The 27,747-nt window shown below is 54.1% G+C and overlaps 2 protein-coding genes across 4 annotated transcripts in view; one reads left to right on the forward strand and one right to left on the reverse strand.

Moving 5' to 3' along the window:
* Window positions 1-2,693: 2,693 nt before the first annotated feature.
* RASSF4 (Ras association domain family member 4) overlaps window positions 2,694-27,747 on the reverse strand; it is a 32,648-nt gene continuing 7,594 nt past the window's right edge. Inside the window, exons 2-11 of one of the 3 annotated variants that reach the window (XM_047825628.1) lie at window positions 25,013-25,108; window positions 22,746-22,821; window positions 13,288-13,430; window positions 11,894-11,985; window positions 11,047-11,204; window positions 7,412-7,513; window positions 7,076-7,127; window positions 6,439-6,560; window positions 5,497-5,594; window positions 2,694-4,207 (exon numbers count right to left, since the gene is read on the reverse strand). In XM_047825628.1, the coding sequence (XP_047681584.1) occupies window positions 4,147-4,207; window positions 5,497-5,594; window positions 6,439-6,560; window positions 7,076-7,127; window positions 7,412-7,513; window positions 11,047-11,204; window positions 11,894-11,985; window positions 13,288-13,430; window positions 22,746-22,821; window positions 25,013-25,074 (966 nt within the window). In that variant the 5' untranslated portion in view covers window positions 25,075-25,108 and the 3' untranslated portion in view covers window positions 2,694-4,146. The other 2 variants (XM_047825629.1, XM_047825627.1) reach the window with 2 other exon arrangements.
* DEPP1 (DEPP autophagy regulator 1) lies at window positions 15,858-17,307 on the forward strand. The gene is made up of 2 exons (XM_047825630.1): window positions 15,858-16,055; window positions 16,626-17,307. The coding sequence occupies exon 2, from the start codon at window positions 16,652-16,654 to the stop codon at window positions 17,276-17,278; it is 627 nt and encodes a 208-aa protein (XP_047681586.1). The 5' UTR covers window positions 15,858-16,055; window positions 16,626-16,651; the 3' UTR covers window positions 17,279-17,307.

Genomic DNA, 27,747 nt, shown 5'->3' on the forward strand with positions numbered 1-27,747 from the left:
CCCAGGACCCTTCCCCAGCCAATTGGCTGAGGCCATAGCCATTACCTCACCAACTGCCCCTAGGCCCCAATAAAACCTTTGTCCTTTTCAAACTCGCTCTCTTTCCCTGGTATCTCACCGCTGCGCTGCGTCGGTGCAGGTAGAGGGGATTGAGCTCGAGCTAGCTCGAATAAAGTCTCTTTGCTTTTGCATCGGACTCGGCTCCCTAGTGGTCTTTGGGGATCACGAATTCTGGGCATAACAATGACATTCACCCAACCTGTTCCTTCAGTGGTCTTCGTCCCAGCAATTGATGGCAACTCCATCTTCCTAGTTGCTCAGGTCAAAAATCTTGATGTCATTGTTGTCTCTTTATCCACCCCAAACCCAAACCCAATCCAATCCTCAATTCTGGTGTCTCTGTCTTCAAAATCTACCCAGAATCGAGCCACTTTCAACACCTTCACGACTATAACCTGCCCCAAGCTGCTGTCATCTCCTTGAAGGCTGGGGCTTTTCTGGGAAACCACCCAGCAGGGACCAGTGTGCCCTTGAGCCTGGTGGTATTTGACAAGCTCATTCTAGGAAGAAGCGCCTAAACACGTGACACAGAAGCCCCGTCTCAGCAGGGAGTGCCCCTGCATTTGGCAACAATGCAAGGGAGCCTGGTCACACGTGTGACCCAAGCACAGTAACAGGAGTGGTCCACACACAGGGACCCCTGGACAATAGTTCTGTCTACCAAGCCTGAAACTTTGCTTTCTGTTTCCTTTGGGTTCTCTGGGAAAGGAAACTGCGGGAATTCCCATTCCTGGGTTTGCAGAAAACATTCTATTAAAATCCTGGCGGGGGTTGGGGGGGGCGGGATAAGCAGAGCCCCACCCTGCATGTTCTGAGTCCAGGGGCAGGTCAACAGCTGACTTTCTTTCAGACAATCTCAGCTTGTGGGGCCTAAATACAGCACGTGTACATATGCTGTTTTTACGCTTAGAATGGCTTGGCTATGACTGCACTTCCTGCCTGATCACGGCTGAGGGACTGAGGCAGAGGGGCCGCTGCCCACCTGGGCACCTAAGAAGGATGTCCCGCTCCTTCTCCACAGCTGCAGGGTGCCTGCGTCCTGCCCGCCTTGGGGCACATTGCGCACTCCTGGCTCCTCCACAGATCACCTGGTCAGGCTCAATAAGCCTTGTGCTTTGTTTCCCTGCGACTAAAGGCCCAGATGTATCCTGGGTGAACACAGAGCTTTATTGTGAAAGTAGGAAGGTCTTTAATCCGTTTTCTGGTAAACATTCCAAGCAGGTGGCATATGGTTATCACGTGAGAAAAACAAGCTGTTTTTTGGTTCCTTCTGATAATTTGTTCTGGGCAAATCACCCTGTTTTTCCTGCGTCCAGGCCTTCTTTTGCAATCATGTTGATTTCATCCTGTGTTTATTATTTTCTCTGGTTGAGACCTGGCCTGGGAAGGCAGGCTTGTTCTAGGAGAGGACACGCAGTCACAGGAATCTGTACTTTGTTTTTGGATACTTTTATTACCTGAGATACTAGTTAGTGAGGGAGCACGTGAGAAACACCGTAAACTCTATGGAAAGAGGAAAATAGAGCTCCCACACAAACCAGCAGGAAACCACAGAGCCCAGCAGAGAAAGTCTGCAAGTGTGGTGTCACTGTGAGCTGAATTAGCAGCTTTTCAAATTGCCTCTGAAAAGCAAATATGCTGTTGATGAAAAGATTTGCTAACCCCTTAGATGACTGTAGAAGTGTACCTTTCCCCCTTTCCTATGCAACTTGCTAGTGATTTTTCTTTGCTACGATCGTCACAAGTTAATTTTGATAATGTCTATTTCAAAAGTGATCCTTATCTAGAGATGTCTTGAACAATACTATTGTAGCAACTGCAAAAAAAGAAAAAAAAAATCCCGAACACCAAAAAAACTATAAAATGAAACCAGTGAGTGCTTTCAGAAGGTCTCCTGATCCAATGGCTTTCCCCTGGGCTTTGTCTTTCTCCCAAGCTGGCACGTGTTTCTCAGGCTGGAGTACCACATACTCCAACCCGGGCTCAGCCTCAGGCCTCCTTCCAGGGACTTAGATCAGCTCTATCCTCTCTGGTCCAGCTCTGCTGGTCCCCTGACCCTCCTGGGTATCCAGCTTGCTTCTCCAATTGAGGGTACCCCTGGACACCTCCCGGTGAGGTGAACCGTGGCTCTGTCTTTGTCCCTCCAGGGCTGAGCACAAGCCTGGCATAGTTACCGCTGAACGATGGATTGGCGGTTGTCCTAGACCTGAGCTTGTCAGTAACGGGTTGGGGAGTAGAATGACCTGGGGGAGCCTGTTTGATTTGTTTTCTACCCTCTCTTAGGTAGAGATGCTGCCATCCCATCTGAGCTCCTGCCTGGAAGATTCCTATGGTCCTGACGCCAAGATTTTGTAAATCACGGTGGCCCTATTGCTTATCATTCAGGCTGCCCACAGACCCCCATCAGTGATTCTTTCTCTGTGCCCTTTGGCTGCCTCTGTCCTCAGGCCCCACACCGGTCCCAAGGATATGCACTGAAATGAAGGAGTCACGTTGGGGTCTAGAGCAGCGGGCTGCCCCCAGCGCTGGCTCTTTTGCCAACTTTGGCCACACGTATCGTAGGATAAAATTTGAGAGGTTCGAGCAGGGAGTTAGGGTGGACACACACAACAAAAAGAAGGCTTGGTCCTAACTCCTTCACTTCAGCACACCTTTATTGAGCACCTGTGAAATTATGTTGCCAAAGGAGAACAGAGATGACAGAAACTGCAGGGGATCTCCCTGGGGCATCTCTGCATGTCTCTGTGACGGCAGAGCTAGGTCAGGGCACCCCCGGCACGAAGTTCACCCTGAACAGTGGATCCACAGGACACGGCTGCTCCCAAGCTCTGCTCTTTGTGGGGGCCAGTAAGGAGCCACTGCACGGAGCAGAGTTGGGATCTCTCTTATATCTGGAAGACTCTCTAGTTCTTCTCTTTAAATCCACTATCCACAGGCCCCAGTGGGAAAAGAATTTGGTCTTTAATTTGCTCTGGTTTGGACAAACACTTCACATGACCAATGTAAACTGTTGCACAGTTGTGCAAAGGCCTTCTTGTTCATTCCAGAAATTCTCCAACAGCTGACAAACCCAAATTGTTCTGGCCCCAGGGGGTTCAAAGCGCTTTCTCCTCAAATACACATTTCTTCTCATTGTGCCCCTTTGATGGGAAGCGTAGAGAGTGGAAGAAAGAGACCAGAAAGGGCAAGAGGCACACAGGTATCCATGGGACAGCGCGACGGGGACGGACCATTGCCTTCCCGAGCCCACCATATGGCTGACCCCCCCACAGCCCCCTGGACTCTGCTCCACACAGGCTGGCACCCTTCCAACGCCACGTGGGCCACCTCCTCCGTGTGATCAAAGTGCCATGTTTCCTGCAGCAAGCTCCTTATAAGAATTCCTTCAGGTCTCACTGAGGATGTTAAGAGTGAGTGCTGCAGAGGGAAGATGGTGCGCTCCTGGTCTTACTCCTGGTCTGACCTCTGCTGCCAGGGTGCTAGGCTGCATGGGGCTCATGGGGTGGGCGGCCAGGGATGCCGTGGAGAAGCGATGGCCGGACACAGGGCACATCCCGTGTCTGCTAGCAGCCCCTGCTTTTCCCAGCAGAGTCCGGAGCTGCTGCATGAGGTGAGGGCAGACGGGGATCTTGTGGGTCACGTGGATGAGGAGGTGGGGGGCTTGTGGCTGTGCAGAAACTCTGGGCCGGGCCCTGGGAGAGCAGACAGAGCGCACACCTCACGGGCTCGATCGCGTACTGCTCTCCTGAGCCAGAGAGGTACGGCGTGAACAGGACCGGCCGCGACATCCAGCCCCATACTCTGGCCAGTGCCACGGCTTCGGGGCTACTTGCCGCACAGGCAGGCCTCACACAGACACCCCACCCGGCAAATTTCTGGCTCCTCAGGCCTGGCTCTGGGCCCTGCGAGTAAGCCAGGAGCCAGGGGCACGGGACTTATGGTGCTCGGGCAGGTAGACATGTAGAAGCACGTGTGCTAGACTCCTCAGCCGGTGGCTCTCGGTCAATGTGACCGATCAGGGCCTGGCCACCGGCGCTCGGTGCGCACCGGCCGTAGGGGGCTTCGGAAGAGGCTGGTGCCGGCTGGCTACTCGGCCTCCACCAGCTGCTCCAGGCGCTGCAGCATCGTCAGACGCAGGGCTTGGAACCTGGAGGGAGACACAGTCAAGGGGACTCACTGACACGGGAGGACACAGGGAGAGGGGAGAAGAACGAAGGAGCACACAGGTGCCTGGGCCAGTAGACCCGCGGCTGGCGGTCGTCATCTCTCCTCCACCAAGGAGAGGGAGGAGCCAGGTCCACACCCTGCAAGATGGCTGGCTTAGAGGAGCGGACAGACGGGGCCTCACACCCTGCTGGGCTTCAAAAGCAGAGCGCGCTGTTCCTTTCTGAAGATTCTCCAGTACGGAAAGGGGAGTGCTGGAGTGGACAGGTGGCAGGGCAGGGATCAGGAAGCCTGCACTCAAGCCCAGGCTCGTCAGTGACCTGTGCTGCGACCTTCCTCACCTCAGGCCTCGGCTTCCTCTCTGTGTGCTGAATAGACTGACCAGGTGGCCCCCAGGTCCCCTTCCAGCTCCAAGACCCTACAGTGACACTGCAGACTGCACGGTGGACCGTCCTCTCTGACTGGGGGTCTCTGCTGACTGTCGGAAGAGGCCTCGCCGCATGGACGGAAGCCCGCGGGGCGTGGGGAGGGCCGTGGCTTTCCAAAAATCACTCAGCCAGAAACGGGAATCCAAAGCAGTCTCCCCACCGCAGACCCTGGCCGTGAGCAGACTCCCTCCTTCCCTTCCTAAGGAGGGGGACTCCAGCCCTGGCCCTGGCTGATGCCCCAGGTGCTCTCCCTGCCCCACCCTCCACCCTGCAGAGGGACAGACCAGTCACTGGGCTGTGCATCTTGGCTAACCTCCCCCAGCCGGGCCTTGATGTATCTTCCCCAGGAGCCGGCTCACCTTTCCATTGGCCGGGTCCCCTGCGCCCAAAAACATCGGCTGTTACAGAAAGCTCCAACAGCCACCGCTTCGGGGCAGGCTCAGAGAGCCCACTAGCCCAAAAGGTGCAGACCAGGCTGAAACTGCCCTGAGCAGGCCCTCTCCTTGCTTGCCCCTACAGAGCTGTGTCACCAGAAGAACACTTTACCCTGGCCCAGCACCCAGCCACACTCCTGCCTGACTCTCCCACTCAGTTTCAACAGCTGTGCCCTTCCCGTGCTGGTGAGATGCTGGGGCCAGATGGGCGGCTTGCACCGCAGCCTGCCATTCTGGCAGACTGTCACCCCATCTTGGTGTCAATCCTGAGCAGGGGGCCAGAGGGAGGTGCTGGGGAGCCAGGGCTGGGAGGCGAGGGGAGAGCTGTCCCGGCCCCAGCCTGGGTGCTCTGCCCTGCACGCTTGCCCTGGTGTTCAGGACCCACGACTGGCTCCTTCTGTGCTGCTTACTTCATGGTCAGTTTGATTATTTCTCTTTCCTCCTCTTCTTTTAATTTTTCAACAAAACTGTCCAGCACCGGCATTTCAAATTTAATGTACTGAGCGACCTAGAAAATCCAAGAACATTTGAGTGTGCTTTCAATTAGAAGCCAGACATGTGTTTTCTTTTCCTCGTGGCTTCCACGGCAGCCAAATCCGGCAATGTCTTATAGCCAAGGAAGTGGCTGCCCTCCTCCCCAGCCAACCCCAGCACTCTGTCTGCTCTGGGATGGAGGACGGATCGGCTCCTTTTTACCTCACAGGCCACTATCATCCCTGGGATGAAAGGTTAAGCTGGATGTGAGGAAAATTATTCAAGAGAGAGCAGGACCACACTGGGTATTCTCTGGGGTGGGGATGAGGGGGGCTGGGAACACCACTGTTTCTATCAGTGGAACGAATCTGCACTAGTCTGTGAATGGTCTGAGGGATACAGGGTCACCGGCCTTTGCCTTGGGTTCAAACCCTATGGGCCTTTCCTGTGCAGGGGAGTTTGGCAATGTGCTCACTCCTAGCCCAGGACTCAGGCTGTGGTAAGACTTAGCCAGCTGGCTCCCTTCCACAGGCCCTGGGTAGGTCCTAGTTAAGGAGCCCTTGTGTAGGTCTTTAAGGTAATAACTAAACACACTCTAACAAAGGAAAAGTTTCCACCTGCCGAGGGGAAAAGCACAGGCTATGGTTTTCTAGGACTCAACTTCTTTTTTCCCCTAGGCCTGCTGTTAGAGCTGGTGGTCACTGACAGGAGGAGGGAGGGCTGGAGCCCTCACTCTGCCAGGCTTGGGGCCCTTGAGGACAGCTGTGTGGCCCCTGGAGACAGGGCCTGGCCAAGGTGCCCTTCAGAGCCCTTGGGGCCCCCATGCTGTCATCCGGCTCTTCAAGAGCAGGCTTCCCAGAGCCTCAGCCCCAACTCACGTCGTGGGGGACTTCCTCGCCCAGGTCGGCTTCCATCAGGAACATCCTGGCGATCTTCTCACACGGCCCGTGCAGGATCCTGGAAATCAGCGGGTACTCACAGTCTTTTAATTTTGTTCGCTCTGAAAAAGAAGGCAGTTTACAAAATTCATGGGGCATGAGTACTGCCCCTCATTGTTCCAGGCTGGGAATGTGGTAGAAAATGGATGTCCGGGGGGCCCAGGAATCTTCTCCAGGCTTGGAAGAGAAGGGTGCCCGGAATGACGTGTGATTGTGGCACAAAGCAAAGGCCCAGGTCAGAGAGGAACAGGAGCCGAGGGAGAAGCAGAGAGGGCAGAGTGGCCAAGGGGAGGCCAGTGCTGTACAGAGGGCCATGCGGGTACGGCAAACGTACTTGGGGGGGAACCTTCAGCTCCAACTCCCGGACCCCGACACACATCCCCCAACCCCTCCCAACTGAGCGAGGCTGGAGATGGTGACTTCCCTTGGGATTCTGAGAGGCACAGAGAGGGTGGCTGGGTTTCGGCCTGGCAGAGGCATTCGTCGTGGCCCCCTGCCCAAGCAGCACGGCCATTGAGCCTGCCAAATGGACAGCGACTTTTGTTTTCATGATCTGGAAGCACAGGCAGACACTTACCCCCAGACTCGTGAACAATGTAGAGTGCAAATTCACTGGGGCCATTTTCCACCTGTACAGGCAGTGATAGGCAGTCAGACCACGGCTTTCTGGGACAAGATGGACAGAAAGGGATCCCTGGCAGTAACCACACCCCCAGTGCTACACACCAAGTCCCCAAGGATCCTCCCCTCTCCCTGCTCTAAATCCCAGAGATGCTGCTTCAGTCCAGGAAACCTTGCTAGACCTTCTACCCAAGAATCACGGGCACCTTCCCCAGCCTTTGCCAGCCCCCTCCTCCAACAAAACAGCAAACCACCAGCCTCCCGGGGCAAGGCCGCTCATGGCCAGACTTACTCGGAACTTGTTCAGCAGCAGGGTGAGCACGTGCAGGGTTGTCATGGTGCTGTTGACCCTCACGTTGGTCACAGACCCATAGGCAGGAGTAAACACTGAGGTCTGTGGAGGGAGGCGGAGCGTTCAGGGCAGGGCCAGAGGGACATGGAAGTGACATCAGGCAGGGTCTGGGCACACTGTCAGCCAAGTGGTCCAGAGAGACAGGTGAACCTGGGCTGTGGGAACACCTGTGCTTGTCCGGTCACAGGTCTACACACAGCTGTGCCCACATCTGGGTGCACTTGGGGAAACTGTAGCAACAGAGGACTGAAAGAAAGATGCCTCCAAAGCTGTCAGGGCCAGCTCTCTGATCCTAGGAGCCAGTCCCATGGAAGTACTTCACAGGGGGTGGGGGGGGACCAGTCTCCTTCTCACTCTGTCTCTGAGTCAAATTGCCAAGTGTCTGTTGATTCTAAGACGGAAAGTTTTTGAATCCGTCCGCTCCTCCCCATTCTCCCAGCGGTGCCCGAGAAGAGGCTGTCCGTCTACACTGCCTAAGTGTCCCACCTTTCTCCCGTCCAATCTCAGCACTTTCCATCCAGTCTCCACCCTGCTGCCCAAAGGAACAACCTTTCAAGCACCTTGCAGCTCTGTGTGTTCTGGACCAGCTGCGTTAGCACAGAGTCTTGGCTCCCAGCCCCACCCAGCCTCCTGAATCAGAACCCGCATTTTGAGGAAACCGCCAGGTGATGCTTTCCATACAGGACAACTTGAGAAGTACTGTCTTTTAGCACAGTTCTTGTTAAAAGTCTCTGAAGGCTTCCCATGGCCCAAACGGCACCATCCACAGCTCCTCTCACTGTTTACACATGTGGTACAATGATTCTCTCCCTGTCTCCCTGTGGTCCAGCGACACAGACTCTTCACATTATGTTCCTTGCCTTTGCCTATGAGACACCATATATCCAGTCAACCAGGGCATCGCCTGAGGCTTCATAGTCCTCAATGAACACTAGCCAGGTTATAGACCTGCTTAGCATTTCATCCCAAATCTTTGATTGGCTCTTACAACAGCTTTTCGAAGCACCTGTCACTAGTCCTCCTTTTAAGAAAGGACGCCGAAGCTCGGAGAGGTTAAGTAGCCCGTCAGGGTCACCCATCTAGAAAGGACAGAGCCATTGGAAAGCCCTTGCTTTGGGTCCTCCCTGTGAGACTCACTCCCCCCCCCAGGTGAGCTCTTCCTCACTTGCCAACACCAAATTCAAATTTGCACATTCCTCCTCTGTGGTCCTAGCCCTGCTGTCCCCAGGAAGTAACTGGAGCTCGGGTGTATGAAGGACCTGCTCAGTGTCCCCAAGCACCAGGGTCAGACTCAAATCCAGACCTGCCTCCTCCAAAGTTGAGACGTAGAATGACTCTGGGAGATACAGAACGCCAGAGTAGGCTTTCAGTTCCCAAGAAATACGGACTGGAGGAGTTAGGCCATTTCAAGGAGAAGAAAGGTCTTGTCAACAAGACATTGTCAGTGCTTCTGCCTGGTGCCTTTTCTCACAATGATACTGACCAGCTCCACGTAGGAACGAAGCTCCCATCTTTGCCATCTCTAACCACAAGGGTTTCTCTCTGGTAAAACACATTTGAATCCAACAGCCCAGGGCAAAGCACTGGGACAGGTACCAAGTTTAACCCAGTCTGGAAATCATGTCAACATCACTGCGAATCACAATAGTTTTGAAAAATGATGGAGTCTTGAGGTAATAGCGTGCAGTCCTCAGAAAGAAAATCCAGACTAACAGCCTCAGGAAGTCAATTCTAAGAATTTCTTTTCTTCCATTGCTGCCTGTGACTCAAACACTGTGTCACCTGATTTCTAAGGACACGGATTCTGAATGGATCATAAGTAAGGTGAGAGAGGGGGAGCCCCTTACTCAGCCAGGAGATGGAAATCCACTGTCCAACATGCCTAAAGACACTAGCTCACGTCCTGGGGTTTAGTCAGTTTGCCTGGAAGAAGGAACCCACCTTCTGTAGGTAAATCTGTCACTGGGAGAAAGAACCACCCTGACTGGATTACAGGCTAGTGGGTTCAGTGTTGGGCTGGCTGAGGAGCCCTTCTCGCCAGGGCAGCTCCAATGGGCCGAGACAAAAGCTCTCACTGGTCATTGCTGTGCATTTTGAAGGATACAGAGTGCTCAGATCTCCGTGTCTCTGGGATATTTGTAATGACTAAAATAAGGCTTAATGTGCCAGGCACATATCTTAGAGATGAGTCACTCTCTCAGAAGAGGGGGGTAAACGTACTGGAGATAAACCCCACTCTTTGGTACCTCGAGTCACAGATCAAAAGGTTCCTTTTTTAGGAACATAGAAATACAAAGAGCCTAATCCCATGCAAATATTCTTTTAAAAATTTTGACTAATTCCTTAAACTAGCATGTAAATATCTAATATGCTTACATAACGCCTTACAGACCAACCCCCTTTGGAACCAGATTTAAAGAATACCCAAGCCAGATTGAGAGTCCTCTGGCTAATCCAAACCATTCTTAATCTCTGCTTAACCTCAGCCCTGCCTCCCCTGTGCCCTTTCAGGAAACTTGACTCTCAAATAGTCCTGGGTTTTCCTGCACTTAGCAAAGATAACCTATTATCACCCCTGAACACTCACCGCCAACCCAGCACGGAGTGGAAGGCGGGTCCTGACAACAAGCTTGCCTTGCTGAATTCTTCACCCCGAAGTCCAGGGTGCCCCCAGAGCACTCGAGTGGCTCCTGGCAGGCCTCAACTGTGTAACCGTTCTTGAGATCTGACCCTGAGACCTGCCTTTGCCAGGCCCCCTCCCCCTCCCATGAGTCATTGCCTATCAAGACGGGCAGCTGCCTCAGCTGGAAACCCCTGCTTCCATTTCCCAGCGCTGCAGGATGTGGCCCCGTTATGGGACACTCCATCCGGGGCCTCACCCACACTGCCACTCATGCCATTTATAGAAACAATCAACTTCTCCTTTTACACTTCGGTTTGTTTAGGGACTGATGTCATCTGGGGAAGGAGATCTCTTCCTAGGGGCAGTACAATGCGCACTCGGACAAAAGGCTAAGTGCTGGGAACCAGGAGCAGGGCAGGTTCTCTGGGACACAGGAGCACATGCCTCTGTGCACACCTCAACCGAGGGGGCTAATCTGCCCTGTAAGAATGCCAGTAGCACGTCATGTTCCCACAAAACCATCAACTGAGCTCTGGTGGAAACCTCATAGAAAACTGCCTCATCAGACATAAACATGGCATTACTTTCCAAAAATCCATGCAACTTATGAAAATGGATTGACAGTGAGTAAGCATGTGGTAAAAAAACAAAACAACACAGGCTTTGGGGTCACCAGGTGGAATGCTTTGTTTTGTTTTGTTTTGTTTTGTTTTGTTGAATGCTACTTTGATGTGACTTTGGGCAAGTTCTTTCTCCTCCTGAGCCCATCTCCCTATGAGGACACAGATACGACCACCCCAGTCCACAGGGCCAGGGTGACGGTGAACTCTGACAAGACTTCTGTGCGGCCTGGCCTAGCGAAAGCCCAACAGTTGCACCCGTGCAGGCTGGGGGCTGGTTCCCCGTGGCCTCGGCTTCAGGGCCCAGGGGAGAGGCCGGGCTGGGACATCACCTTGTGGTTGTAAAAGTGCCCGTTGATGGAGAACCGATGTCGCCGGATCCTCTGGGCCTCGCCGGGTGTGCGGGACCGGGGCCTCCTCTGGATCACACAGGCTGCGTCGCTCTTGGTCCGCATCAGCTGTGGGGTCTCCTCATCCTCCTCCACGGGCTCTGCAGGGAGGAATGAATGAGAAAGTTGGTCCCAGGTGGTGCACAGGTCCAGAGACCTGCTGTGCTGCAGTGCATGGGACCTGGCTTCCTGGGGCTTTGTGGTGGCACCACGCTACAGCAGACAGTAATGTGAATGCTGCTGCTGTGACAGAGGCTGGGGTCCAGCTCGGGTGATGCCCACTTCGCAGACGGGAAAGGTGACCCCCAGGCAGGATGACCTATGTCACCACACCACATGGCCGTGGTGTGGGCCTCTGTCTCTGGGCACTCAGGGCAGGTCTTTGGCGGCCCTGTCCCAACCCTCTGAGCCCCGACTGAGTGCGAGAGGGACAGAAGAGCAGTCTGGACCCCAGAGTGTGAAGATGTCCCAGAGGTTCGCAGGGCCAGGAGGACACCATGCCCGCTCCCGACGTTGTCTCCTTTCTGCAATGCAGCACGGTCCAGGGGACTCAGGCAAATTATGTCAAATAATGTCACCTCTGCAAGCCTCTGCTTCCTTTGCTATGAGGAGCTGATGAGACTACCTCATACTGAGGAGGGATTCAGCCAAGTGTCATTCCTGAAGACAACTGAAGCCACTCTGTGCCCCTCCACAAAGCTGTCCTTCAGAGACAGTCCTGAGCCAAGCCCCTCCGCTCCTACCCGGGCTGAGTGAGACACGGTCCCGGGTAGCTTGAGGCCCCACTTACCTGAGCTGTCTCTGGAACTCTCGGTGCTGGGCGCCGTCTGAGCGTTCGGCTCCTGGGCAGCGACCTTGCCATCCTGAAGAAGCGGCTCCTTTCTGAAAAGACAATCATGGTGCTCACAGAGCTGCTGACAGAGAGAAGTAGCTCAAGTTAGAGAGACAAGGATGGATGCCTCTGTGGACGGGACAAAGGTGAGAAGCAGGGCAGGCTGAGGTAAGGCTGGATTTCACACCGAGTTAACGCAAAATATTAAAAGAAGAGCAAAGAATTGCCATGGTGTCTGCTGGAGGGAGAGGGAGTCGGGCCCGTTGACCCGAGTGAGCTTGTCCCTGTTGCATAGACACAGGGACACAGGCGGTGCCCATGCACTCCTAGGCGTAGACTGGGGAGGCGCTGTCTGTGGCCAAGCGCTGAGCGGGCCTTCTGGGCTTCCCTCAGGCCTGATGGAGTGTTGGGCAGGGGCAACCTTGAGGGGCTAACCTCTGGGCCTCTGGGCAGGGTGGACTCCAAGCGAGGGTAGCTGGAGCCAGGCTGGAGAAGGGCCTCTGAGGGTCCTGCTGTCTGTCTGCTCACGTGGCTGCTTTACCCCAGGGAGTGGGACGCATGAATCGCACTAGCAGCCTTTCTAAGAAGTCCATCCAAATGCTATACTCGAAGTCTGCATGGGGTGCAACGGGGCGGCAGGGGGCGGGGGGTGTTCAGTGCCCTCAGGACAGCACCTGTACTTCAAGTTTTGAAGGGGAGAACGTTTTGAATTTATGCCTCTCAGAAGGATTCATTATAGGCAGGAACAAGCAAAACACAGCAGCCAACTGCCCTTTATTGGGGGTGACAGGGCAAGAGGAGGCAAATGTCCACTAAGCAATAAAATAGGGACCTGTTGTGTCACGATTAAAACGTATTTCTGATATTAAGATAAATCTGGCATCGAGTCCAAGTACATTTATAAAAACAAATTCTGATATTAAAATAAAAGCAGAGCATTGAGAGGTGAAATCTGTGTGAATTTTTGAGCTAGAACAGATGCCAAAAAACATTCACTTTGTCCAGGATGGGGGGAGCCCCTGGCTGTAGCTTGCCTCCTTGCAGATAAGGTGGTTCCCGTGAATGTATGAAAAACACAACTGGAGGTGATGGGAGTCTGGAAAATTCTCCAAGAGTGAGGTGACTTGGTCATCATCTAGAAAGATCACTTGTTGGCAGGTGAGGCCATGGGCTCAGGCAGTCGCGGGGTGACAAGGATTAAGGCTGACTTGTGCTCTCATGTGCCCCATGATGGAGCAGGGCTTCTGCCCTGAGACTGAGGACCCCAGCCCCCGAACCTCTCGAAAAGTAAGCGGGGTTGAACGGTCGTCAGGGAGGCCCCCTGGCCCTGCCTCAGCCATCCCGGCACTCACAGGTGGCAGCTGGGCTGTCCAGGCGTCCAGGAGGCTGCCGAGAGATGCACTCGCTCCCTGTCATCCTGGATCTGGAGCCGGATTGGCCGCCTCAGTCCCCAGGCAATGTTGAGAAGTCCCTCAATGATCAAAGCGCCTTCCTCCTGTGGGGACCCACACAGGTTAGCCTCAGTCCCCAAAGTGGCCCTTCTCGGGGGTCACTGCCCACCCTCTCCCAAGCCCCCGTAAGGGCCAGCCTGTCATCCACGGGACGCCCTGCACACTCTTGGCCCCAAACACGTCCTCTCCTCCTTGGGGTTCTCCCCAGGGGGAAGGTACACAAGCCTCTACATGCTCCAAGGCGTAAGGCCATGTGACTGACCAGAGGAAACCTGGGGCGTACCATTTCACTGCTCAGCTCTCGTCTGGCCAGGGGCACGGCCTGGGACAGAGCGGCTGAGTCAGGCGTCCCACAGGAACCCAGCTGCTATCCAGCAAGCACGTCCACACAGGAGTAAGGAAACATGTTCCAGAGAAGCATGGCCACAGTGACACCAGTGCCAAGCAGAGAGCCTTCCCACACCCCTCCCCCCACACTGCACCTGGGAAGGAGGCCCCACGGTCACCAGGTCCTGCTGCGAACATGTGCAGGGCGCTGGATTCCATTCCCTGCTGGTCCTCGGAGCTGGGTCTCAGCCTCACCCTTCTCCCCACACTGCTGCCATTTGCCACCATAACCACTCGAGTGGGCCGGACCCACCCCCATATTTCCAAGCTGCTTTCTTTCCCGAGGGCCAGTCTTGCTTTCCTCACCACCTGGACACAGCCAGTCCCATGGTTCACCATTGGCATGAACACTCAGAAGATCTACAACAGCTCTCATTCTGTGTCCCCAATCAGCCTTGATTTCCTAAGGTCTGCAGATGGCACAGCTACCTACTGCCCTTCTGCCAGACTCTGAGGTCCTCATTGTCAGAACCCTCCAGAGGCACCCTCAGCGAGTGCCCTCAGGTCTCAGGGGTGCCACTCACACCCCTCAGGTCTTTTTGATTCTGTTTCCGACCTAGTTCAGGCTCCTATGTATGCGCGACCACCTCCAGGCTCCTTGTGCCCAGCCTAACGGCCCCCACGCGTGTGCCTGGCCAGGCTGCTTTCAGAGCATCTGTCTGAACTCTTCTCGGCCTCATTTTCCCCAGAGCTGTGGTCCTCCCAGCTCCAGGATCCTAATCTGCTTTGATACTAGCCTTTGGGCAGTGAACTTTGAACATCATTCTCCCATTGCTATCTTGAACATCACTCTAGATTCACAAATTCCATTTCTTTCTCCTTCTAGGCATGGGAAGCCTTGCAAGAAGGGACCTTGTAGAAACTTCTTCATATCCCCGGAAGGCCTTACGGGGGATGTGCCCTGCAGTGTTGATTTCATACTAAGTTAGTCATCGCTTAAAACACTCCGCCATCCACAGAGAAAACAGTTCCACTTTGTTCAAGGTTATCAAAAGTACACACAGCTTTCTGGAATGGCCTTGCACTACTTGTTAAAAAAGAAAACAACAACAACAACAAACCAGAGTGATTTTTGATAACCACTGATGTTACACAGTCACAGATAGGTAACTAACCCTCCCAACAAAGGAGAGACTGGATTGATTCACTGGAGTTAAAGGGGGCAGTAAGGAAACCCAAAGTGGGGTTCCTCTGAGCTGCTGCCCCACCTAAAACACCTCAGCATGTCTGTTCACAGAGACCCGTGCCTGCCGGCCCGGCTGACCCGGGTGGAGGGAGATCAAACCAGTCAGGTGCTGGGTATGAGAGTCAGGAGGAAAAGAGAGCACGGCTGGGGCAGGGCAGTGGGGCCGGACACACTGAGGCTGAAGCTTCAAATATGCCATTGGAAGGCTCTGGAGAGCTGGCAGGGAAGGAGGCAGGGGGAATTGCCCTGGGGCTGGAAGCAAGGAGCTAAAGCAGAGCAGAGCCTCCTAGGTCAGGGGTCAGCTGTGCAGGGGACTGCTGGCCCTATGTCCCTGCATGGGCCGCGTATGAGCCTCCACGCTGTCCCCCCAGCCACAACTCCACTGTCCCTCAGCCTGCCCCCTATGGAATGGAGGGGAGGCCCTGTCAGTCTGCAGCTGTCTCTGGTCAAATCAGAGGAAACCGAGGTCAGAGGAGGACCTCCGGGCTTCTGGGCAGCCCTCGCCACACAGGTGGGGAAGTGCATGCAGACAGAGGCAGGACTAGAACGTGCTGTCCCAAGGCCTCACGTTTCCGTAAGTCAGGAAGTCATTGTGTACCCTCAGTTCTGGGTCTTAGCGAACACCTTCCTCCTTACTGGAGCCCCCTACTCCTCCCTCTGCCCTCCACTCCCTCACCCCTATTTCACTCGCCCCTACTCCACCCCTCCACAGGAATGGTGCCCCTCCCTCCCCTGCCCTGTAGAGTAAACATTCCCCAGGGCCTCCTGTAGCTCCAGGCTGGCTGCTGGGCCAAACCCCGCCCCACCCAGCTGTTTTCCTCCCAAAGCCTTCCTGTGAACTGCTATTTTTGGCCCTCGTGACAGTAACTGATGGCTGGTGGAAAAGTATAAAAGCAACGGCCACACCTCCAGGTTCACCAGACGGCTCCCGGAGGCCAGCGCTCCGGACAGGGGCCAGTTGTCCCCACATTCCACGCGGGACGCGGGACTCAGCCGGCTGGGCCCCCAGCCCTCCACCCTGAGCTCTGTGGGTCTTCCCAAGGACTGTCCTTGCTCATCCGGCATCCCTGCTCTCCCCACGTTCCCTCAGCTACAGGTAAGAGGGAGCAGCTTCCTTCTGGTTTGAGATAAAATGGAAAGGTTTTGTTTCTCTTCAAGGGCAGGGACCTACACAGCCTCACTGGCTACGAGAGACCAGGGGATGCAGTTAGCGGCTAATAGCTGCAGAGGGCGTCACATTAGAAGAGATTTCACGTGTAGGGTCATTCCATGTGTTTCTTACATCCTTTCCAGCGGGTATTTATAACCCTGTTTTATGGACGGGTAAGGGTGGACTTGGAGAGGTGACCCTGCCATAGGTCCCCAGGTCAGGAAGTGGCAGAGACTGGCTTTACTCCCAGGTTCCCTCTGACTCCAGTCTGTTAGGCCGGGTTCTCTTATTTGTATAGGTTCTTAAACTACAGGAATGACAGATTCTTAAGCACATGGTGTTCAGGGTTAGCAGGAAAGGGAGAGTCCAGGAGGTCCGAGCCTGGGCTTGGGGCTGCAGACTTCACTCTGCTCTCAGGCCCATGATTCACCTAGGCAGCCTCTCAGATGAGGGAGGGGACACAGGAGGGGTGACAGGATGGTAGACGCTCACCGCTGGTCCTCTGTCCACCAACAGGTTACTGCTCCCCATCGCCGGCAGCCATGAGGTCCCGGCTACTGGTTCCTGTGGCCCACTTGCCCACGATTCGGGAGACCTCAGAGGAGATGCCGCCCGGGGGCCCTGGGCAGGAACCCCTGGCCTCCCCCAGCCTGGATGACTATGTGAAGTCCATTTGTCAGCTGGCACAGCCCACTTCAGTGCTGGACGCGGCCACAGCCAGGGCCCAACTCGGCAGACCGCCCCAGCCAGCCCAGGCCTTCGAGACGAGCTGCCCTACTGAGTCCCTACGGGACATTACTACCCGCTTCAGTGGCCAGCAGCCTGCACCGCCCAGGGATGGTGCTGCTGACCCCCTGGACTGGCTGTATGGGGAGTCCCAGGAAAAGCAGCCAAGTAGGAGGGACCCACCGAGGCGGACTGGCTCCTCTGCTGACCCCTGGGGTCCACAGAGACAGATGGATGGTGGCAAGGCCCGAGGGACCCCCGGAGGGAGACTCTGTGGCGCCAGGGTGCAGGGGCACTCTCTGGCAAGGCCCTCAAGGGACCGGCACCAGGGCTCCTGGCCTTCCAAGCCACTCTGTGGGACCGCAGCCTCCCCCCCACCCCCCCGCCACGGCAGCACCCTCAGAACTCTCTATTTGCACCTCCCAGTGATCCATGAACTCTGACCCCTCCCAATAAAGGCTTCTGTATAGAGCACGCTGGTCTGTGTCACCTTCTGGCCCTCTTCCCCCGCGGTGGGCACTGTCCCCGGCAGGTCTCTGAGAGGGAGACACCTTTCTGCAGGGGTTGCCCGCCTTGGCATTTCATAGCGAGACCCCCTCCTCTGAAGAGTGAGAACAGCCTATCTGGCATGATGTGGTATTACTGACCCCGCTCGCACTGTTCCTTGCTGGATGATCACCTTGGGCAAGTGACTTAATGTTTCTGTTCATTGGTTTTCTCATGGGTAAAATGGGGTAATTAAAGGGACCTGTTTCCTCGGCTGTTTCTGATGAGTAAGTGGGATAAAACCCACATGCGTCATGGGGGGTGTGTTGTAAGCTACTCGGAGTAGCTACTGTCTATGCGGTGGCTTCAGGGTGGGGAAATGAGGTCGGTGGCAGGTAAGAAGCAAAGGTCTCAGCCCCACGGTGATTTCAGAGTGAAGCCCTGGGCACTCCAGAGTCAGCCTCCTGGCTCCCACCCTCAGAGCCTGTGCTCCATGTGGCCCAAGAGAAAACAGCATTTCCCCAAATGTGCCCGCTCCGGTTTGGGGGGAACTTATCACCAGGGTACCTGGGGGTATCTCAGTGGCTCCAGCTCACAAGTCCTGTTGTGTCACTGGGGGTGTGTTGTCCATGCTGAGGGCTGAGACAGAACTTGCACCAGCTCAGCTTGCAGACCAGGTGGCTCCGTCCTCGCTGTCCCCATCCCTCCCTCCACCCAGGGGGCTTCTCAGCTGTGGGGCCAAAGTGCAGGCTGTTGTCCAGAGCCCTGTTCTTCGGCAGGTCCGGGGGCCAGGACCTCGCTTCACATGAGCTAAGGTCTGGGCCAGCCCTGGGTCCTCTAGCCTGGAGGCGTCTGGCAAGGAAGGAGGTGAGGGTGAGGAATAGGGGAGAGGAAGGGTCTCCTTCCTCAGAGAGGCAGGTGAGGCATCAGAGAACTCAAAAGAATCAGGCCTGAGGACCCATTACCCTGCTCCCTTGGGCCAGGTCAGAGCTGGCTGACCCTGGTCAGTGCTCAAGGGACAGAGGGGAGAGGAGGAGGGCAGAGCTGGGGCCACATTCAAGTTCACAGCCTGCTTCAGTGTCCTCTGTCTCTTCTGTGGGCTATCAAACTATTTTCTTCCTTTCTTCTTCCCTTCCTACTTTTTTTTTCTGTTTTAAAATTGCTTTTCACTTTAAAAATGTTTATCTGCCCCCTTTTTGAAACACTTAAAAAAGTTTATTTATTTTGAGAGCGAGAGAGACAGGGAGAGCGACTGAACAATCAGGAGCAGGGGAGGAGCAGAGAGAGAGGGAGAGAGGAGAGGGAGGGAGAGAGAGAGAGAGAGAGAGAGAGAGAGAGAATCCCAAGCAGCCTCCCTGCCATCAGCACAGAGCTCGACGTGGGGCTCAATCTCACAAACCGTGGGATCACGACCTGAGCCGAAACCAAGAGTCAGATGCCCAACCGACTGAGCCACCCGGCGTCCCTATCTGCCCTCTTTTATGTGTGTTGAGTGGGGAGGCAGAATGTAAACCATACATTGAAAAGTTTCAGGCAAGTAATTTACTCAGTTTCCTTATCTGTAAGATGCGGACACCAACCCTGCCCTCCACACCCCACAGGGTTGGGAAATGGGGCACGTACTCTTGGAGATGGAGTTAGAAACAACATATACGAATGCCTGCATCTGCCACAACCTGCTGGTCCCTGACCTTCGCTGGCAAGTAAGTGTGGGGCAGCCTTCAGCCAGAACATCCTTAGGAGGCAGCGGGGAGGGCTGACCTGGGAGTGGGTGCTGGCTGGTGCCCACAGGGGTTGGGCTTGCCTCGCTGTAGCCCCTTCTACGAAGCTGTGTGAACCAGGGTCAGAGGGAGGCAACTAAGGAGGAGTGAGGTTGGCCAATTCTCCCCAAGCTCAAAACCACGTGGCTGCATTTGGGACATCAGGCAGGGCTCTGGCTCCTCTGCTAATGTGTACTGAGATGAAAGAAGCTAATGGTATCTTCAGAAGGTGTCCCCCCACCCCCCGCCAAAAAAAGAATAAAGGGCAGGGGGAAGGGGTTTCTGGCATTATTCCAAGCTTCCCATGAGACACAACAGCCTAGGAGAGAGTCCCTGTGATGGGGGTCCTATGGAGAAGTCTCTTCCCCACAGCCACCACTGGAGTGGGAAAGGACACAATGACCTGACCAGGGGGCAGCCTGGCAAGCGCTTTGGAGCTCTCAAGGGAACGCGTCCATGACCGAGTACTCACCCCAGGTGCCAGTGGTCTGTCAACTGCCTGTCATTTCTGCCTCCTGGCCTTAGAGGAAGGGGGGGGTCATTTTAAGAGGGAAGGGGATCCTGACTTTCCCCACCCTGGGAGAGACAGAGACCCTGAGCCCCGGCATGCTCCTCCCCTTTCTTCCCCTGCCCAGGAGCCTGGCGCCAAGGATGGGGACTGAGTGTTGTGCGTGCTCACGGCCACCAGGGGGAGCATCAGAGGCGGGCTCCCTGAGGGGGCCACAGGCCCCTGCACGACATAAGGGTCCTGCTTTTCATCACAGTGATATATTTACCCACTGGTATTTCCAGGTGGTCCATTTTTTCTCTCAAGAAGCCACCCAGCCTGGTTAAAATGCTTTGCTATCTTTCAAAAGGCACAGATGGCTCCAGGTTGCTCAAGCTCTTCATTGTAATACAAGCAAAAGTATCCAAAAGCAAAGTTTATAATACAATAGAGGAAGCGGGTGCCTGGGCCTCCTGAGTAGGGATTCCTTTGCCCTTTGGAAGCTGGGGGAGAGTTCACAGGGAAACACTTGCCCTAGGGCGTGGCCCCTATTCCCTGACACACTTCATCTCTCCAAGGGCTCTGGACCCCCAAGGAGACGGTGGCAGTCAGGCCACAGTTGCTCTGGGGGAAACCTAGTGACAATGGGTGGCGGCGGCGGGGGGGGGGGGGGTGGGGGGGGGTGGGGGGGGGGGGGTGGGGGGAAGGTCTCTTCTGGGCCCCACATGGCTCTGTGAGGGCGCAGCCTGTGCTGAGCCCCTTGGTAGCTGGAAGTCCCCTTAGCTTGCTGATTGAAGGTGACAAGCAGCTGCCTGCATCCCCGAGGCCCCTCAAAGCTTAATGCTGGTAATGCTGTTGCTGTGTTACAAATTCGGCGCCCACACCTTGTAGCCACGCTGGCACCTTCCACTTACTGCAGTGTTTACCTTGCTGGAGACTTCAACTCTGAAGGCCTCAATCTCTTTGTCTGGAAAATGGCCATTCTGATGTCACAAAGCTCTTGTATGGTGAGAAACGAGTCGGAGGCAAAGTGCCTGGTGCCTGTGTGCCCCACCCCTGAGGAGAAGCCGGCCTGGGGTGGCCCCACAGTGCAAGTGCCTGCAACTGGGAGTTCTCCGAGGTCCAGGAGGTCCCGGGGCTGCATTCCGAGAAACGGCGGAGGCCTGAACGCCGGGTGGTGGGTGGGTCACTAGGCCCTTGGTGTCCAGGAACCAGTCATGCATTTCAGCATCAGAACTCGGTGCTGCCCAGACCTACAGCCCGTCTCTATAGTGGCGATCACCTCCCAAAGACACATACTCCCTCAGGCTGGCATCCCCTTGATGGCTAAGGCTGTGGAAGTTTCCTGCAAGGTACTTTCTGGCTCCGGGGAGATCAAGTCAGGTCCTCATACCTTTTTTAGGTTAGGAACATGAAAATCCCCAACTGTGGGGCGTTAACTTCTTACCACGGGGGCCCGTCAAGAATACCTCTTCCCCTTTTTGGGTCTCTCACTTTCCCACGTGGCCTGTCCCATCACACACAAACACAGGGCACAGGTTTGGGGCTTCCCAGCCCTGCTCCCCACACAACTGCTCCTACAGAGGGGACTGTCTTGGGGAATCCCAAGAGTCAAGACCAAACTCTAAGAGTAGCAGTTCTCAAACTTGGCCTTCATCGCAATCCCCTGGAGGGCTTGTTAAAACACAGCTGGGAAGATAAAGAGTTTCTGAGTCAGGAGGCCTGGGGGAAGGAGGGTGATAAGAATTTGCATTTCTAGCCAGTTCCCAGGTGACTTTGAGGCTGCTGAGCAGAAACCACCTGTTGAGAGCTGCTGGGTCTTACGTCAATCACTGAATGGCCCAGGGCTAAGAAGCAGGGTGCAGCCAGAAGACTCCATCGCATGCCTCCAGCACAAGGACTGAAGTGGGTCCAACTCCTCGCTTAGTATAGATTAAACTGTCCAGCACACTGGAGCTCGGGACTCATCTCAGCTTGCCCTGGGCCTGCACTTGCCGGTTAGTCACCCAGCATCTGTGCTCAGGTGCTACACCGTGCCTGGCCGGGGGACACGAAGCCAGGCGGCAAGAAAAGAAACAGCAAAAGCAGAGATAGCAGGGCGGTGGCATCAGAGCCCTTCCAGCAGCAGTACAGAGCAGGGTAAGTGGCCGATAAGACGCGTATCAGAGAGGCTGCTCTGCAGAAAGAAGAGCGGGAGCGAAGGAACAGTGCAGAGGGGCTGGGAGACAAGCCGTCAGGGCTGGCCCCAGGCCCTGTGCAGGGCGGCGGGTCCAGGGGAGGTGGCGTGCGAGGTTGGCACAATTCCAGGTCACACTACTGGCAGGCCAGTGCTGCCTGGACCAGGAGCCAGCTGCTTCCCTCCCCTCCAGGCTCTGGAGCTGGGTGACAGTAGCCTGGCCTGGGCTGCATTTCACCTACAGACGTGTTTTGTTTAGCCCGCTTGATGTTTCGAGGTTTGGGAAATTTCACATGAAATTCCAGATGTCTAACTTCTCTGGCTCCCTGGAGCCCATCTTCCTGCACAGCAGCAACGGGTTCGGTCCGCAGGGCGACAGCGTCTGCAGATAGCACGTGCTCTCTCGAGTCCTCCACTCCCCCACGCCTGCCCTGTCTCTCCTGTTCTGACCTGCCCAGCCACGTGAGCATCTTTTGGGGAGCTCTCCTCCATTTCAAGCCTTCTCTGATGTCTATTCTGATTGGCAACCACAGAGACTGCTCCCACTTCTTGATGGCCCTGTGAACTTGGGCAAACCCGAGCCCTGTGCTGAGTTCCTTATTTGTGCTGTGGGCTGGGCACAGAAGGGACTGGCTGTGCGGTCTTAAAGATTTTAGTCTCCAGGGTCCTGGCAATTCACGGAGGCAAAAATCTCAGGTGGAAGGAGAAGAACTGCAGGTGATTATTTCCATCTGCTCTGAACTCTCGCTGGGGGAGGGAGAGGGAGGGGCCGCTCTGACCCTCAGCACCCCTTACAGGACGTCCGGGAGAGAGAGCTGGTAACCTGGTCTCTAACTCAGAAGATGGGCGGCCTCATACTTCATTATCCTAACTGGGACACTTCTCAGAGTGAAGGGAAAGGTCTTAATAATGACCCTGGAATAGCAGGTATAAACCAGGACTGTCTTCAGCAATCCAAGATAAATGGTGACCTATGAATAAAGAAGAGAAACAGGCCTTACCTCTCGGTGTCTCAGCTGAAAGCTTCTGCCTTCGTGGTAGCAGTTGTAAGTTTTTAGCAAGCTTAAGAGCTCCGACCTAAAAAGGTAAACACACATATAATCTTGGGGCGTGGCAGGGCTTTGGGACGTGATGATACAGGTCTTGCCAGCCACACATAATCAGTTTAGAGACTAGACTCTGCCATCAGACACATGCCTTTTAGTCTTCTAGAGGTTTCCACATGACAGACCTTGTGTAAGGTGTAGGGCTGGGAAGAGAAGGAAGTGAGCTCACAGACGGCCCATAGAATTGTGCAAATGGTGTTTGCATGCTTTCACTATCACAGATAAGAGTTCCCGAAAATCTCCTTGTACTTTACTTCTGAGTCATTTCCTCAATAAATCCCCCGGGATTGGATTATTGGCATTTTAAAGACTCTTGCTTCCCCCTTGCCCGCCCCCCCCCCCCCCAACAATATTACTTTCTGTGAGTGCCTGGTGTGGCTGCTCTGGGGGCATCATGAGGGGTGTCTACCTCTTCCTCATCCTGGCTTTCTGGAGGTCTGACCAAGAGGTGAAGGTGACAGCTGTGAGATAAGATCCCGAAGGTCTGAGGGAGGCCACTCTGCCCAAACGCCTTCTCCCCAGAATAAAGGGAAGCCTTAGCAGATAGAAGCCGGTCCCTGCGCCCAAGCTGGGCTCTGCTGGGGAGTGCAGTCCAACAGGTAAGAAATGCAAGGCACACGTGTGCTTTTAACCCTTCCAGCGGTCACATCACGAAGGAAAACAAAACAGGTGAAATTAATTTTCATAATGCATTTTATTTATGACACAATATATCTAAAATATTTTCATGTCCACATGTAATCAATATGAACATGATGAATGAGGCCTTATTCATTATTTTATTTTGTAATAAGTGTTTGCCACCTGTATTTGGTATTAATATATGAACGTTTTACATAAACGCTATTAACGAGATCTTGTTCATTATTGCATTTCGTAATATGTCCTTGCCACCTGTCTTTTATATTAACTGTACTTCTCCGCCCGTAAGTCACGTGCTTGGCGGCCACACGTGGAAGTCACTCCCCTGCTGGCCGGGGCCGCTTTAGAACCTCTCTGGGCAGTGCCTTCACTGACACTGGAGCACTCCAGGGAGTGGATAAGCAAAACCCGCCGTTGGTGCTCTGGTGTGCTGCCTGATGTGGGGATGACGGTAACTGATGACGGAAGTGATTCACTTGTGGTCCAGTTAATGTTATGGCGTTAACATTGCAAGAGTCAATGCTGCATGTTCGCTGTGCTTGTAGGTGTATCAATGCTGAACATAAACTTATTAGGATATATACACATGAAATTAATCATGTTATGGCTATTATTATGACTTTCCCCAAAACTATATTGTTTTGAGAGAGAGAGAAAGAGAGACAGAGATAGAGAACGAGCAAGCAGGGGAGAGAGGCAGAGAGAGAGAGAGAGAATGAGAGAATCCTAAGCAGGCTCCACCATCCCGAGACCCTGGGATTATGACCTGAGTTGAAATCAAGAGTTAGCTGCTCAACCGACCGAGCCACCCAGGCGTACCTAATGTTATTCTCATTATAAAATTTAAACCGGGAATGTGAGAGTATGGGCAGCACTGTGAATGGGATGCTGTCTGTTTTCTCAGGTGTCTAACTGGAGGACCCAGGAAGCAGCTCAGCGAAAGCTAGGAGGCTGGCTTTTCTTCAAGGAGGCAAATAGGAGCTGCCCAAATCTAGAAAATATTTGGCCCCAGCACGCAAAAAGCAAGAGAAAATGAAAACTTACGTTAGTTCAGAAATACATTTGAATAAATACTTCAAGCATTTTTTTTAAGGTAAGACGGAGTAAATAAAATTGAAAATAAGCCAAGCTAAAAAATCATCATGTCAATAAAATATGCTTTTTTCAAGAACAACTCTAAACCTATTTTGAGTTTTATTTCTTCCCCAAACTGTTTGACACAATAAGAGTATTAGTATTGCTCTAGCTTTTGAATAAATTAAATGCCATCTGTGCAGAGTCACAGCGGACATGGCCATGCTTTCCTGCTTTTGTGGGCCTGAGGGGGCAGGGGTCAAACCCTCAACCCAAAGAGATCCTTGATCTCCAGGGCGCCAGGCTTCAAAAAGAAGTGTCCCCATCACTGTCCCTGGGGCAGGCACATCGTCCTATCTATGAAAAGTGCCCAGAATCCCTCTACCCAAAGGCTGCCGATGGCAGGGAGTGACCACCAGACCCCCTCCCTGTACACAAAGGCTTACTTCAAGATGGACTTGCTGTCACTGATGGGAACATGAGAACTGGGTGGACAATCTTCCTTCATGTTCTCCTCTTGTCTGTAGCATCAGGGAGGCTACCTGCAGGGAAGAGGAGGAAGAGCATACAGACAGGTGAGCCGGAGAAGGAAGTGCTGGCCAGTGCAGTGCCCAGAGCCCTGTTGTGCAGGCCTTGTGGCTCCAGCCTCACCTCCCCCCTCCCACCCTGGGGTACAGGGTGGCCATAGCTCTGAAGGATCAGGCTCAGAGGACTTAATGGGGTCCCACACCCCACACGGGGCAGCCATATTTCCCTTGGCGGGAGACAAGGTCAGAACTGCTGAGCTAGCTGGCACCCAGTACCAGCCCAACAGCCACCCTCCCTGAACCTCTCCATAATCCCTAGGGATCTGGATCCGTCTCCTAAATGTTTCAGACCACAGGCTCTTTTGCCTCAGCTGGGACACCCTAAATGATGGCTACTGCCTCCATCACTCCTCCAGCCCCCCAAAGCACCCTGGGCCTTTCTCCTTCATTCCCACTGAGCCCAGGCTGGTGGCCCTTTGGAACCAGCACACCTGGGCCAGCTCTCCTGGTGATGGGTTAGTCAGTACTGGGGTCACTGCATGCTGGAGACCGTGTTGAGCATTTTCTATGAATTATCGTTTTTACTCCTTACAACAACGGTATAAGGTAAGTACTATCCTCGTACTATTTTATGGGCGAGAAAACAGGGACAGAAGTTAAGAACTTTACCCAAGATTCCCAGTGAATCGGTGGCAAAGTCATTGAACATAAGCATTTAGATCCTAGATCCCGGTCACTAAAACCCATCTCGCACAGTGACTTAGACCCTCCAGACTTCCTTTTCTTATCGATGCAATGGGGTAATCTCTATAAAGATTATAAGATTGCTAGTTGATTCACACATGAAACCGTGTATTCACAACCCAGAAGGCTTCACAGAGTTTCTTAAACCCTCCTGGGGAAATCCACAGGTGTTTTTTTCTATCTTGTTGGCATCTTCTGCGCAGATTTCTACTACTCTCCCTCTCCAACTTACCCTGGCTGAGAGCTTTCTTATTGAGAACCCCCGTGTGTCAGGCAGTGAGCCACAGTACCTCTCTCTCTCCCTATCCCAGTCATGGCCCTGTCTCTACCGCTCCTCTCAAGTTGCAGCTAGGACTCTGAGGGGTTAAGTCACACTGGGAAGTGGCACAGACAGGGCGCACAGCCTGTCCTTCATATCACAGAGTGGCTCCTTCCCCAAACCCCAACATCTGTTCACACAAACCCGGCTCGGTCGGGTCTTCCCCACCTCTGTGTGTGTGCAAATGTTCCTGGGGGTTCGGGGTCAGGTTCAACTGCTGCTGTGTCAATGCCCTCAAAGTGGACAGGGTGCTCCGTCCCCTTGGGCCCTGACTCCCTAGCTGAACACACTCTCCTCCCACTTGTTTGATATCACCCACAAACAACACAGGCTTGCTTTCTGTGTTGGTGTGTCAGGCCTGAATGAGCATTCGATTCTGGAAGCAGGGGAAACAGGGAGAAGGGGAATGAATTGAGGGAGGTGGGCTTCTCAGTGACCTCAGAATCATCCTAAAAATACCTCCCTTCTCCGTGGGTCTAGAGAGAAGCAAAACAGGATCTAGACAGAGGTCAGACCCTACCTCTATAGGGCACAGGGCAGGGCGCTATGGGGTTCTGGAGCGGGGGGCCTCACTGCTGGGCAATAGGATTTCAAAATCGGGTTTCGGTTCCTCAGCACCTCAGTCTCCAGTGGAAAAAACTGCTCTGCAAGGCTCCCTCTCTGAGGAGTTCCTCAAACGTTTCCATGCAGAGCTGGCTTCAGCCCAAGAAAAAAGTATCTGAGTTTCTCACTCAACACTGTTTCTGTGGGTCCCTGGCACAACTGTGTCTTGCTTTACACAGGCTCATTACCGGAAGGGAAGAGCTGGATTTACCCAGAAGTAACAGCAGGCGGTTTTCCCTCTGGCCTCCTCTGTAGCCAGCTTCTCTCCCACCCCTTCTCACTTCCTGCTCTCAGCTCTAGCTTCCCCGAGCTGCTCTCATCTCGCCTACTGTGCTCTCTGCTTTGTTCTCCTTTTGGGTCTTGATGGAGCTATTCTTTGTCCAGAAAACAGCCCACTGCTTGCCCTGTATTCTGCAAGCTAGCTCTGCCAGGAAACCCTTGCCAGAGTGGTCCCCTCCTCTAGTATCAGGAAAGGCTCCTCTCTAGTCCAGCACCTGCTCTGGGCTCCTGGATGTTCTGGGCCCGCAGGGCCTGACCCATTGAGTGGGTGGCTGACAGGATGATGGGGGAGTACAAGTAGGGGAGGTGGGAGGGGAGGCTGAAGCCGCAGACCTCCGCACCACAGATGATACTTTTCTGGCTCACCTCTTGTTTCCAGCCCCGAGCCCGAGCCTGACACACAGCAAGAGGCCCATAGATGTCTACTAAATTATTGGATGGATTTGAGAAGCCTCATGGGGTCCTCCAAAGTCAGCTTTCCCAGAGTTGTGCATTCCCAACTGGAAAACACGTAAAAGTCTCCAGGGGCTAGGAAAGTGACTCAACTGAGACACTGGTCAGTGGCGTCCATGGGGAACAGGGAGACACATTCCTTCTCTGGAGGGGCAGCTCTTCTGGCGTTTCATGAGAAGCCAGAAATCTGCATCTGTAAGGGCTATATTTCACTGTTTGGAGTTGGACACTGTGGCAGAGACATTGCCCCTGGGAT

Source organism: Prionailurus viverrinus, chromosome D2 (genome assembly GCF_022837055.1).
Source record: "Prionailurus viverrinus isolate Anna chromosome D2, UM_Priviv_1.0, whole genome shotgun sequence".
Taxonomy (NCBI): domain Eukaryota; kingdom Metazoa; phylum Chordata; class Mammalia; order Carnivora; family Felidae; genus Prionailurus; species Prionailurus viverrinus.